Source organism: Saimiri boliviensis, chromosome 8 (genome assembly GCF_048565385.1).
Source record: "Saimiri boliviensis isolate mSaiBol1 chromosome 8, mSaiBol1.pri, whole genome shotgun sequence".
Taxonomy (NCBI): domain Eukaryota; kingdom Metazoa; phylum Chordata; class Mammalia; order Primates; family Cebidae; genus Saimiri; species Saimiri boliviensis.
The window spans coordinates 12426882-12440898 of record NC_133456.1 but is presented as its reverse complement, the minus strand read 5'-3'; the positions used below and the strand labels follow the sequence as shown (position 1 = coordinate 12440898).

The 14017-nt window shown below is 44.9% G+C and overlaps 1 protein-coding gene and 1 pseudogene across 2 annotated transcripts in view; one reads left to right on the top strand and one right to left on the bottom strand.

Moving 5' to 3' along the window:
• Positions 1-14017, bottom strand: part of USP4 (ubiquitin specific peptidase 4) — a 72055-nt gene that overhangs the window by 23557 nt on the left and 34481 nt on the right. For both annotated transcript variants that reach the window (XM_039477106.2, XM_039477107.2), the window contains 3 exons: positions 13051-13168; positions 8301-8474; positions 2463-2621 (listed from right to left, as the gene is read on the bottom strand). In XM_039477106.2, the coding sequence (XP_039333040.1) occupies positions 2463-2621; positions 8301-8474; positions 13051-13168 (451 nt within the window). The remainder of the gene's footprint in view (positions 1-2462; positions 2622-8300; positions 8475-13050; positions 13169-14017) is intronic.
• Positions 6634-6788, top strand: LOC120367143 (large ribosomal subunit protein eL39-like; annotated as a pseudogene).

Here is a 14017-nt window from a genome sequence, read left to right as displayed (position 1 = left end):
ACTGTGCCTCGCCCTAATCTCCACACTTAATAAGGTTGGCAACATAGGATCTATTGGAAAATAGGGGTCTCTGTGTCCTGATAGGAAACAGAATCCTATGCTTCTGGATTCCCTAGAAAATAAAAAAAAAAAAAGAAAAAAAAAAAAGAGGAAACAGAATCCTAGAGAACACTGTGGATATAGAGACATGGCCAGGGCATGGAAAACACCCCCATGTGTTTCCAGTGATCTAAAGTAAGATTTTTGGTGGGGTGCAGTGACTCAAGCCTGTACTCCCAGCACTTTGAAAGACTGAGGTAGGTGAATTACCTGAGGTCAGGAGTTCAAGACCAGCCTGGACAACAAGGTGAAACCCCATCTCTACTAAAAACACAAAAATTGGCCAGGCGCGGTGGCTCACACCTGTATAATGCCAGCACTTTGGGAGGCTGAGGCAGGTGGATCACCAGAGATCAGGAGTTCGAGACCAGACTGATCAACAGGGAGAAACCCTGTCTCTACTAAAAATAAAAATTTAGCCACGCATGGTGGTGCATGCCCGTAATTCCAGCTACTCAGGAGGCTGAGACAGGAGAATGGCTTGAACCTGGGAGGCAGAGGTTGTGGTGAGCTGAGATCACACCATTGCACTCCAGTCTGTGCAATAAGAGTGAAACTCTGTCTCAAAAAAAATTTTTTTAATTTAAAAAACACAAAATTTAGCCAAGCATGGTGGTACTACGTGGTAGTCCCAGCTACTCAGGAGGCTGAAACAGGAGAATCACTTCAATCTGGGAGGTGGAGCTTGCAGTGGGCCAGGGCCACGTCACTGCTCTCCAGTCTGGGCAACAGAGCAAGACTCCTGACTCAAAATAAATACATAAATAAATTTTAAAAATAGGCCAGGTGCGTTGGCTCATGCCTGTAATTACAGTACTTTGGGAGGCTGAGGTGGGCAGATCACAAGGTCAGGAGTTTTAGAACAGCCTGGCCAATAAGATGAAACCCCAGCTCTAATAAAAATACAAACATTAGCCAGGTGTGGTGGTGCACGCCTGTAGTCGCAGCTACTTAGGAGGCTAAGACAGAAGAATCGCTTGAATCTGGGAGGTGGAGGTTGCAGTGAGCTGAGATCGCACCACTGTACTCCAGCCTGGGAGACACAGCGAGACTCCGTCTCAAAAAGATTTTTTTTTTTTTTTTTGAGACGGAGTTTCGCTCTTGTTACCCAGGCTGGAGTGCAATGGCGCGGTCTCGGCTCACTGCAACCTCCGCCTCCTGGGTTCAGGCAATTTTCCTGCCTCAGCCTCCAGAGTAGCTGGGATTACAGGCATGCGCCACCATGCCCAGCTAAGTTTTTTGAATTTTTAGTAGGGACGGGGTTTCACCATGTTGACTAGAATGGTCTTGATCTCTTGACCTCGTGATCCACTCACCTCGGCCTCCCAAAGTGCTGAAATTACAGGCTTGAGCCACCGCACCCGGCCTCAAAAAAAAAAATAGTTTTGGCCAGGCTCAGTGGCTCACACCTGTAATGCCAGAACTTTGGGAGGCTGAGGTAGGTGGATCACAAGGTTAGGAGATCAAGACCGTCCTGGCTAACACAGTGAAACCCTGTCTCTACTAAACACATAAAAAAATTAGCTGGGCATGGTGGCACGCACCTGTAATCCCAGCTATTCGGGGGACTGAGGCAGGAGAATCACCTGAACCCAGGAGGCAGAGGTTGCAGTGAGCCAAGATTATACCACTGTACCCCAGCTTGGGTAACAGAGCAAGACTCCATCTCAAAATAAATAAATAAATAAAATAAAAATAAAGTTTTAATCTATACTACAGTTCAGCTAACTCACAGTTTTTCTAAGAAGATCTAAATGTTACTTTAAAGCACTCAAATTGATTATCCCAATGTGTTAGGGTAGCTGAAATACTAAAATCCTCCACTGATCAGAAAATTAAAGCAAAAACTATAATGTCCTAATGATATTAATAACAAATTATTTAAGTCATCATGGATAAATTTTATTGTGAGTCATAATCTTAGGGGTCCTCACTATCGGCACTTTATAGTTTTCAGAGTGTCCTCAGTCCTTAGTTCACCAGTAAAATATCAAACAAGCTCACTCCAGTTTGAAAAAGCCCAAGACGAAGCATTAGGAGTAACTAAGGTACAGTGGCTCATGCTTGTAATCCTAGCACTTTGGGAGGCCAAGATGAGAGGACTGCTTGAGCTCATGAGCTGGAGACCAGCCTAGATAACATAGCAAGATTTCGTCTCTATTTAAAAAAAAAAAAAAAAAAAAAAAAGGCAGTAACTAGAGTTAGCCCCTTTCTGACCAGAGACCATATCCCTATAACTAGCTACAGTGAGAAGCAACCAGGGCCCTGGCAGCAACACTCAAAGACCAGAAGGATATCCCTGCATTCTCAATAGGAGGCTGCTTCTTTGGCATATTATTATTCAGACATGGTTAATAGCATACCGAATCTGGCCGCCCATTGGCATCCTTCAGCTCCAGGTAGGGTTTCTTCTTTACTCGGTTCAGATCTTCATGCAATCCATCTAGAAGAAAGGCTAACAGCTCCTGTGAATCTTGTTGCTGGTAGCCAGAAAATTGAGGAGCAAAACGTCCCACTTGGGTCTACAACAAAAGCAACTGCATCAGAAGGTATAATATGTAAAGAATGAGTGAAATCAAATGAGAATTGTCATCAAAAATAACCTGCGGAGTCAGCTGGGGCAGTGAGAGAGAACACTTGGTTGACTAGTTCTAACTCCTGAAGAGCCTACAGGAGGCCAGTGGTTCCCACCAGAGAGAAGCCCTAGATCAGAGAGCCAAGAGGATGAACCTGGAACCCGGGCTACTGCCCTAAGTCCTAGGGAAGTGGGGTGGGGTACCCTGAATAACCACACCCAGGTACTGACATGAATCCCTCTCCGACATGTCCTTCTTTGGTTCAGAGTCTTAAACTCCATAAGGACATTACAAATGATACTTTAATCAGCTGGAGGAATCCTCCTGTATATGACAGCCCTCAGGTCCCTAAATACTATCTGACCAGTATTACTCTCCACCAAGGATTCTCAGAGTATGGTCCCCAGCCAGCAGCATTAATATCACCTGGGAGCTTAGTAGAAATGCACATTCTTAGGCCCCACACCAAACCTATTCAGTCAGGAACTCTGGGGATGGGACTAGCATTTTGTGTTGTACTAAGCACTCCCAGAGACTGTGATGCTTCCTATGGAGAACTGGCCAGGCACGGTGGCTCACACCTGTAATCCCAGCATTTTGGGAGGCCGAGGCAGGCAGATCATCTAAGGTTGGGAGTTAAAGACCAGCCTGGCCAACATGGAGAAACCCTGTCTCTACTGAAAATACAAAAATTAGCCAGGCATGGTGGTGCATACCTGTAATCCCAGCTATGCAGGAGGCTGAGGGAGGAGAATCACTTGAACCCAGGAGGAGGAGGTTGCAGTGAGCCAAAATCATGCTATTGCACTCCAGTCTGAGTGACACAGCAAGACTCTGTCTCAAAAAAACAAACAAACAAACAAAAAAAACTGGAGAACCACTGTTCTACAACTGTTGTCTAATACTATAGCCACTAGCCACATGTGGCAATTTAAATTGACATTAATTACAATTCAAAACAATTAAAAGGCCGGGCACGGTGGCTCACACCTGTAATCCCAGCACTTTGGGAGGCCAAGGCGGGCAGATCACAAGGTCAAGAGATCAAGACCATCCTGGCCAACATGGTGAAACCTCGTCTCTACTAAAAAACACAAAAATTGGCTGGGTGTGGTGGCACTCGCCTGTAGTCCCAGCTACTCAGGAGGCTGAGGCAGGAGAATTGCTTGAACCCAGGAAAAGAGGCTGCAGTAAGCTGCAATTGTGCCACTGCACTCCAGCCTGGCGCCTGGTGACAGAGCAAGACTCTGTCTGAAAAACAAACAAACAAAAAACATTAAAAATTCAGTTCCTTGGTCAAATGAACAACATCTCAAGTGCTCAGAGGTGCTTGAGCTAGTGGCTACCACATCATAGTGCAGATATATAACACATCCATCACTGAGGAAGCTCCACACTTTCCTGACATCTCTAAACACTGTCTCCCAGTTGTTTATTTACATTAGCTTCAGCACAGTGTGTTACCATCTAATTCTTTTGTTGTTGTTTTCTGAGAGGCGGTCTTGCTCTGTCACCCAAACTGGAGTGTAGTGGCATGACCTTGGCCTCACTGCAACCTCTGTCTCCCGGGTTCAAGCAGCTCTCATGCCTCAGCCTCCCAAGTAGCTGGGATTACAGGAGTGCGCCATCATGCCTGTCTAATTTTTGTATTTTTAGTAGACAGGGTTTCACCATATTGACCAGGCTGGTCTTGAACCCCTCACCTCAAGTCATCTGCCCATTTCAGCCTCCCCATGTGCTGGGATTACAGGTGTGAGCCACTGCACCCAGCTGTTGCCACCCAATTCTAGTTTCTTTGTGACTTAGTATGTGAACAGTCATTTACGTATTTCCCAGGGATTAATGTGACCAAGGGGATGAAAGGGAATTAGTTTTTAATTTCAACGAACCACTTGAGATTTTAATTTTCTCAATGAGCTAAGAGGCTATTTTTTTCTTTCCTCTCTGAATCACAAATATGCATGTCTTTTTTTATCATATGCTTCATGAAGCTCCATGAATCCCAGTGGTACAGGCTAAATAGGATCTCTCAGATTTCAGCTTAAATCTACTGGGGGAGGGGAAGGGGCAAGTTGTAGGGAGAAGATCCCATAAGCGCCGAAGCAGGAGCAAAGGGCCTCAGCCTATTTCCACATAAATAATGAAAAAGAAAGTAACCAGAAATATAACTGTAGTAATCATTAGTTATTCGTATGTGATCTTAGTTATTCATATGTGATCTTAATTCTTTTACTAATGCCTCTCAGGTCGGAAGTGTGAACCTGGGGTGACACTATGAAATAAATGACACTATGGCAAGATGCTTTAAGCCCTCTGTCACACCCACATAAGGGCTGCTGGAGGGCGCCTCAGATGTGCGGCAGCGCCAGGGCTGGGAAAGCGCCCGCTGTTAGCCAGCTAGGGAAGGAGATGTCCAAAATGGCCAAGACATCTCCTTCCTGGGGAAGTCAGGAGAAAACTCCGCTTCTCCAAGCTCTTGTGGTAAGGCCTGACAGCTGTCAGGTATACCTACAGACATCCGGGGGCTTAACTGTCTCTGTGTGATGCTGTGCTTCAGGGGTCACATTCCATGTCTAATCTCATGTTCTACTTCTGAACCTGGTTCCTTTTTTCTTAGAAAAGATAGTAATAGTAATATAAATCTTAATGTTTTAGTTCTTTCTTGATAAGTATGGAAAAGGTGCTGATGCATTATGCTCCTTACCTCACTTCAGGTGCCAGAAATTCCTGAGCCCCTACCTGAATGACACATGATGTACTTGACCCTATCATTGCTACACCCTATCTACCCTGCCCCTAGTCTCTGACCACCAAGACCATGCCCTACCTACCCTGCCCCTAGATTTGCAACTCAGTAAAAATGAGAATGTCCCAGCATTCGGGGCCACTGCTGGTCTCTGCGATTTGGGTAGCAGTGGACCCCTTGGCCCAAACTCTCTTTGCTCTATCTCTGTGTCTTGTGTCTTTTATTTCTACAATTTCTCGTCTCTGCACCAGCCAGGAGGGGCTCACAGAACCCTGCAGGGCTAGACCCTACAGTAAGGCACCTTCACCTCAGCAGGAAAAAGCATTTGGGGCAATGGAAAGCCCAAGTTCCTCCAATTGTCCATTGTACCTCACCCAGGTCTTCTTAAACCTTCCTGGCTGAAGGACCCCAGTGATAACTGCCCCTCACATCACCTTCCAAGAACGTGAGCCCAATTCCTGAGTCAGGGGGTCCCAACTCAAACTACAGAGGCTATAGAATCCAGGCTCAAAGAACCTGGACACAGCCTTCAGATGATACTAGAAGTTAAACTGAATTTTCTTTTTTTTTTTTTAGTGACAGGGTCTCTGTTGCCAAGGCTGGAGTGTGGCACAATCACAGCTCCCTCAGCCTTGACTTCCCAGGCTTAAGTAATTCTCCCACCTCAGCCTCCCTGGTAACTGGAACTACCAGCATGTCACCATGTGCAGCTAATGTTTTTGTTGGTGTTCTTTTTTTTTTTGAGACAAAGTCTCGCTCTGTCACCAGATAACAGATTAGGTCTCGATCTGACCTCGAGGCCGCCCACCTTGGCTTCTGAAAGTGCTGGGATTATAGGCATGAGCTATCTTGCCTGGCCTTTTTTGTTGTTTTAAAAAAAACAGAGACTCAGCTGGGCACAGTGGCTCACGCCCATAATCCCACTACTTTGGGAGGCTGAGGCAGGTGGATCACCAAAGATCAGGAGTTCAAGACCAACCTGGATGACATGGCAAAACCCTGTCTCTACTAAAAATACCAAAATTAGGTCGGGCGCAGTGGCTCAGGTAATCCCAGCACTTTGGGAGGTCAAGGTGGGTGGATTACGAGGTCAGGAGATGGAGACCATCCTGGCCACAATGAAACCCCATGTCTACTAAAATACAAAAAAAAAAATCGCTCCTCTCTTCCTTTCTCCACCATCATGGTGTGTGCTTTACTCCATTTCTCGCCATGTCTTCTCACAAGACTTTCAGGATTAAGCAATACCTGGCCAAGAAACAAAAGCAAAATCGTCCCATTCCCCAGTGGATTCGGATGAAAACTGGTAATAAATCAGGTACAACTCCAAAAGGAAACATTGGAGAAGAACCAAGCTGGGTCTATAAGAAATTACACGTGTGATGACACACATATTTATACTGTCTGAAGGTCACAATCATGTTACCAAATCAAGCTGAAAAATGTCACCGCTATCTGGAGAAGTCTGAACAGTTTCCTCTCTGTATCTGTTATGAAGGCATTAGTTAGTACAACCCACAGTGCTTCCATTATTCATGTAAAAAAAAAAAAAGGAGGCTTTGGTTGCCTGGGTTCAGTAATAAGTATGTGAGACCTTTCAAAAAACAAACAAACAAACAAACAAAACAGCCAGGCATGGGGGCCCACACCTATAGTCCCAGTTACTCAGGAGGCTGAAGCAGGGGAATTCCTTGAACCCAGGAGACGGCGGTTGCAGTGAGCCGAGATTGAGCCACTGCACTCCAGCCTGGCAACAAAGCAAGATTCCATCTCAAAAAAAAAAAAACAAAAAAAAAAAAATTAGCCAAGTATGGTGGTACATGCCTGCAGTCTCAGCTACTCAGGAGGCTGAGGCATGAGAATCGCTTGAACCCAGGAGGTGGAGGCTACAGTGAGCCAAGATCGTACCACTGCACTCCAACCTGGGCAACAGAGTGAGATTCTGTCTCAAACAAAACAAAACAAAAACAGAGTCTCACTCTGTTGCCCAGGCTGGTCTCAAACTCCTGGGCACAAGGGATGCTCCCACCTCGGCTTTGCAAGAAACTGAATTTTTATAGTCTGGCTTAGGAAACTATTTAAATACTGCCACCACAGAACACAGCATTCTGAGGAACCAGTTTACAAATAACTTCTGGGACATCCCCAACCCAGAAGTGGCACTGAGGACAGTTAAGGGTGTGCTAAATGACTGAGTGACAGAAAAAGGGTTTGACAATGTCATGCTGTTAGTCTCAGATGTCACCTTTCTTTTTTTTTTTTTTTTTTGAGACATAGTCTTTATGTCACCCAGGCTGGAGTGCAGTGGTGTGATCTTGGCTTACTGCAACCTCCATCTCCTGGGTTCAAGTGATTCTCCTGCCTCAGCCTCCCTAGCAGCTGGGATTATAGGCGTGCACCACCAGTCAGCTAATTTTTGTATTTTTAGTAGAGACAGGGTTTCACCATGTTGACCAGGTTGGTCTTAAACTCCTGACCTCAGGTGCTCCACCCGCCTTGGCCTCCCAAAGTGCTGGGATTACAGGCACGAGCCACTGTGACCAGCCGTCAGATCCCATTTTAATTCCAAATGCAACGAAAGGAATGCCTCAAAACAACACTAAATCACTCTCCCCAAAGTGGGAAAAAGGAAGCACAGTTGAAAATATCCCTTATCTGAAAATCTGAAATCCAAAATGCTCAAAGATCCATAACCTTTCTAACAGTGACATGACAGTCAAGGGAAATGCTCACTGAAACATTTGGGATTTTGGAATGGGGACGCTGAACTAGTAAGCATAAATATTCCAAAACCCTAAAAAATCAGAAGTCCCAAAACATTTCTGGTCCCAAGCATCTCAGATAAGGGATACTCAACCTGTATATGTATCTGTACCTACTTTGAACATTCGAGGTGCCACGTGGGCATCCCTTCCAGACCACATCTGCTTAATGAGCTCTGCGTAGGCTTCTGCAATTTCCCCTTTCATCCCCAGGGGGTTGATTCTGTTGATTTCAGCTTCATACTCATCTTTGAGAAAGTAGTCAGTCAGTGGTGCCGTGTTGCTCAAACACTGAAACAGAACATGATGAGGGCTCACATGCCTTCTAGACAGTACCAGATATACAAGATAAACCAAGTTCTAAAGGGTCACTGAGGGACAAACCTAAAAAAATGAGGCACTCAGGAGATTCTCTGAAGGCTCACAAGAGTAAAACGCGGCCTCAAGGAGGCCAAGTTGGTGGACTCCTCGCAGCTAATCTCTGAGGAACGTGGTCTTAGAGGACCGCATACGCACTGGCTAAGACTGTCTCTGAAACAAACTACCTCAGGAAAAAGGCTGAATAATTGAATAATTCTTGTTTAATGAAAAAGTTTTGTTTTTTTTGCTTTGAGATGGAGTTTCACTCTTGTTGCCCAGGCTGAAATGCAATGGTGTAATCTCAGCTCGCTGCAACCTCCACCTCCTGCATTCAAGCGATTCTCCTACCTCAGCCTCCTGAGTAGCTAGGATTACAGGAGGCGGCTACCACGCCCAGCTAATTTTTGTATTTTCAGTAGAGATGAGGTTTCACCATGTTGGCGAGGCTGGTCTCCAACTCCTGACCTCAGGTGATCTACCTGCCTCAGGCTCCCAAAGTGCTGGAATTACAGCATGAGCCACCACATCTGGCCTTTTTCATTAGTTTCTGTTCTTATCACTATAATTTCTCTCCTTCTACTTCCTTGGGTTTATTCTTTTTCCTTGCATTATGAGATGGAAGCTTAAATCATAGAATTTTAATCCTTTTTGCCCTAGTATTTACATTTAGAACTATAAAACTCATTATCATACTCTCTCAATAGCTGAGGAAAACTGAGGGTATAAAGACTTGGAAAAACTTGTTCATGAAAAGCCAAATCACATCCCTTCTTCAGTACTAGGCTATTTCCACCTCACCACAAGTGGAAAATAATTTCAAAACCCAAGGGTTACCTAATCTTTTAATTAATGTTTTACCTTTTCCCTCATACTCCAAAAAAACTTCAAAGTTAGACTGCAGGCCAGGTGTGGTGGTTCATGTCTGTAATCCCAGCACTCTGGGAGGCCAAGGAAGGCGGATCACTTAAGCCAGGAGTTCAAGACCTTCCTGGCGAACATGGTAAAACCTCATTCTACTAAAAATACAAAAAATTAGCTGGGCGTAATGAGGTTTCACCATGGGCGTAATGGCACATGCCTGTAATCTCAGCTACCTGGGAGGCAGAGGTTGCCGTGAGCCAAGATTGCACCACTGTACTCTAGCCTGGGCAAGAGAGCAAAAAAAAAAAAAAAGGTAGAATGTAAGTCTTTTTTTAGAGACAGGATCTTGCTTATGTTAGCTAGGCTTGGTCTCAAATTCCTGGGCTCAAATGATCCTCCCATTTGGACCTCCCAAAGCACTGGGATTTCAGGCATGAGCCACTGTGCCCAGCCAGATTGTCAGTTTTATAAGGACAAAAACCATTTGTGGTTTGCTTACCACTGAGTCCCTATGTAAAGAATATTGGGCCAAGTGCAGTGGCTCAGACCTATAATCCCAGCACTCTGGGAGGCCAACATAGGAAGACTTCTTAAGGCCAAGAGTTCAAGACCAGACTGGACATCATAAGTGAGACCCCATTTCCACAAAAGAAACACACACTCGGCCGGGCACGGTGGCTCAAGCCTGTAATCCCAGCACTTTGGGAGGCTGAGGCGGGTGGATCACGAGGTCAAGAGATCGAGACCATCCTGGTCAACATGGTGAAACCCCGTCTCTACTAAAAATACAAAAAATTAGCTGGGCATGGTGGTGCGTGCCTGTAATCCCAGCTACTCAGGAGGCTGAGGCAGGAGAATTGCCTGAACCCAGGAGGCGGAGGTTGCAGTGAGCTGAGATCGGGCCATTGCACTCCAGCCTGGGTAACAAGAGCGAAACTCCATCTCAAAAAAAAAAAAGAAACACACACACAAACACACACACACAAAGCAAAAACAATTAGCAAGGCCTGTTGGTACACATTTGTAGTCCCAGCTACTTGGGAGGCTGAAGTGAAAGAATCACTTGAGCCCAGGAGTTCAAGGTTACAGTGAGCTATTATCATGTCACTGCACTCCAGCCTGGGCATCAGAAAGAGATCTTGCCTCTAAAATATATATAAAATTGTCCAAAGATCCTGCCTCTAAAATATATATATATAAAATATATATAAAATATATAAATAAAAATACATATAAAATATATATTTTTAAATATATATGATTTTTATATATTACATATTTTATATAAAATATATGTAATATATATAAAAGTATATGTTATATATATTTTAAAATGTATATATATATATATTTTAGAGGCAGGATCTTTGGGCAATTTTGCTTTGCCCAAAGAGAAGGTCTAGCTTTTGCCCCTGGCTTCTGGGAGGTAATCTATTTGCCCTTGGAATGCTATGCCTGATAGAACTGTCTGTTTGCCTGGTGGGCCTTGGGTCACACTGGATAATCTAATAATACAATTTTGGAGGTGGAGAGGAGGCTGACCAGAACTGTATAGTCTAGTCTTAGGGTGAGGAGGGTTAATCACTCCAGAAAAACCAACAATGACTTAGGGTGGGGGCTTTGGGTCACATGACTATCAGTTCACATGGGTAATTGGTCAATCATATTTATATTATGAAGCCCCAATAAAAACTCTGGACAGTGGGCTGGGCACAGTGGCTCATGCCTGTAATCCTAGCAATTTGGGAGGCTGAAGCGAGTGGATCACAAGGTCAGTAGTTTGAGATCAGCGTGGCCAACATGATGAAACCCCGTCTCTACTAAAAATACAAAAAATTAGCCGGCTATGCGGGCAGACACCTGTAATCTCAGCTACTTGGGAGGCTGAGGCAGAAAAATTGCTTGAACTGGGGAGGCGGAGGTTGCAGTGAGCCAAGATTGCACCACCGCACTCCATCCTGGACAACAGAGCAAGACTCTGTCTCCAAAAAAAAAAGAAAAAAAAAAAGAGAATGACAGAAGCTTCACATTTTGAACCATGCTGACCTCTGCCCTATATGCCTCTTCCTTTGGCTGACTTGAGTTTACATCCTCTCACTACAATAAACCATCATCCTGAGTATAATAAATTTAAGTGAATTTCGTGATAACAAATTATCAAAACTAAAGATGGTATTGGGAACCTGCAAACTTTCAGTTGGTTTCGAAAATAAGGGCAGTCTTGGGGACTGTGCCCTCCTAACTTTGAAACTGGACTTCAACTCCTTGTAGACCATGACTATCACAGTGCTGTCACATAATATATGCCAAGTATTTGATGCATGAATAAACGAGGTTTCTTTTCTTTCCCATTTTGAGACAGGGTCTTGCTATGATGCCCAGGCTGGCCTCAAACTCCTGGGCTTAAGCAATCATACCCCCTCAGCCTCCCAAAGGGTTGTGATTACAGGTGTGAGCCACTGTGCCTGACCAATAAACAAGGTTTCAAAGACAGGATTTTAGATCTTCTCTAGTAAGGAGCAAGGGGTGGGACAGCTATTTTTAGTGAAAAGGTAGTCAGCCTTTCAGCAAGGCATAAGTGAGCTGCTGTTTAAGTTTTCCTCATCCCATCAGAGACCAATCAGGCATGCACTCCAATATTTCCTAGACAGATCATACCTCAACAGTCAATAAAATTCAAAATAATTTTACTATAAAATCAAACACAGCCCAGCACAGTGGCTCACGCCTGTAATCCCAGAACTTTGGGAGACCGAGGCAGGTAGATCAAGGGGTCAGGAGTTCAAGACCAGCCTGGCCAAGATGGTGAAACCCCATCTCTAGTAAAAATGCAAAAATTAGTGGTGGGTGCCTGTAATCCCAGCTACTTGGGACGCTGAGGCAGAGAACTGCTTGAACCAGGGAGGCAGAGGTTGCAGTGAGCCAAGATTGTGCCACTGCATTCCAGCCTAGGCAACAGAGCAAGACTCCATCACACACACAAAAAAAGCTTTCTAACTTGTACCCGGCAGAATAGCTCCTGCAAAGAAGGGTGGCGAGAAGAAAAAGGGCTGTTTTGCCATCAATGAGGTGGTGACCCGACAATACACCATCAACATTCATGAGTGTATCCATGGAGTGGGCTTTAAGAAGTGTGCCCTCGGGCACTCAAAGAGATTCAGAAATTTGCCATGGAGATGGGAACTCCAGATGTGTGCATTGATACCAGGCTCAGCAAAGCTGTCTGGGCCAAAGGAATAAGGAATGTCCCATACCGAATCCGGGTGCGGTTGTCCAGAAAACATAATGAGGATGAAGATTCACCAAATAAGCTGTATACTTTGGTTACCTACGTACCTGTTCTTTCAAAAATCTACAGTCAATGTGAGTGAGAACTAACTGCTGATCATCAAATACATCAAATAAAGTTATAAAACTGCCTTTAAAAAAAAAAACATGGAACTGACTACAAAGACATCTGGGGACCACAAACATTGATGAAGCCATTCTGTACCACCTAGTGGGAGATGCCCTGGCAGAGACTACTGAAACACTAACAAGGGATAGGCAGGAACTCCTGGGAAAGTATCCATTCAGGACCTTTGCAGGCCACTCCCACCCAAGCCTCAAGATGTCATGTTATTTGAATGCAAGTTCTCTCCTCTACCTGCAAAGCGGAGTTCATGAAGCAGGTGTTTCCCAGATTTCCAAGTCCACAGAGCCCAGGTTGTATATGAGATGACGGTGGCTCCTGACAATTATACGAAGCAGAAAAGCCAGATCCACTGGAAAACACAACACACAACAGTAATAAAAGCAAGTGCCTAACACATGCCCTCAAGATGCTTTCTGAGGCTCATATGGGGCCTTTAGAGCTTATATGTGGTAGCAAGCCCATGATCCAAGTTCCCTCTACCCCGTCTCCTGCCTTCCAGACCTGCCCCACCCTTGACTTGACATGCTTGCAGTTGGTAAGCACATCTTTTTTTTTTTTTTTTTTTAAAGACGGGGTTTCACCATGTTGGTCAGGCTAGTCTTGAACTCCCGACCTCAGGTGATCCACCCGCCCTGGCCCCCAAAGTGCTTGGATTATAGGTATGAGCCACTACGCCCGTCCGGTAAGCACATCTTAAGGAAAGAAATGCTATTTGAATTTTCCTATTAGGCTCTGGCGAATGCTAATTTTGCCAAGTGACTTTAGAGAACATTTGTTACAAAGAGCTTGCATCTGCTACCAACCACCAGGCCACACCCAGCCCTGCCTGGCCCTGAGCGTTCATGCACACTTCACCTCATTTGCCCTCTTTTCCCCATCTATGCCATGTGGCAGGTGTGCCTGAAATGCTTAGAGAAAGGATCATGCCCATTCACAGCTGAGCACTGTTCCTTCACAACTATTCTGCCATATGTTCCAGCCCATCCCTTCATAAACAAATGGAGTGAACCCCTTAGACTGCCTGTGATATAGGCTGTGGGGAAAACACCAGCTCACAGGAGGACAAGCAACACAGATCAGAACTTGGAAGCACTATAGGTATGAAATGGAGTGAGAACTACATGCAGCATGTTCCCATGAGGAACTCTAACCCCACTATGCTTTGTGTAGCAGCAAATGAGCTCTCAAGATACAGCCT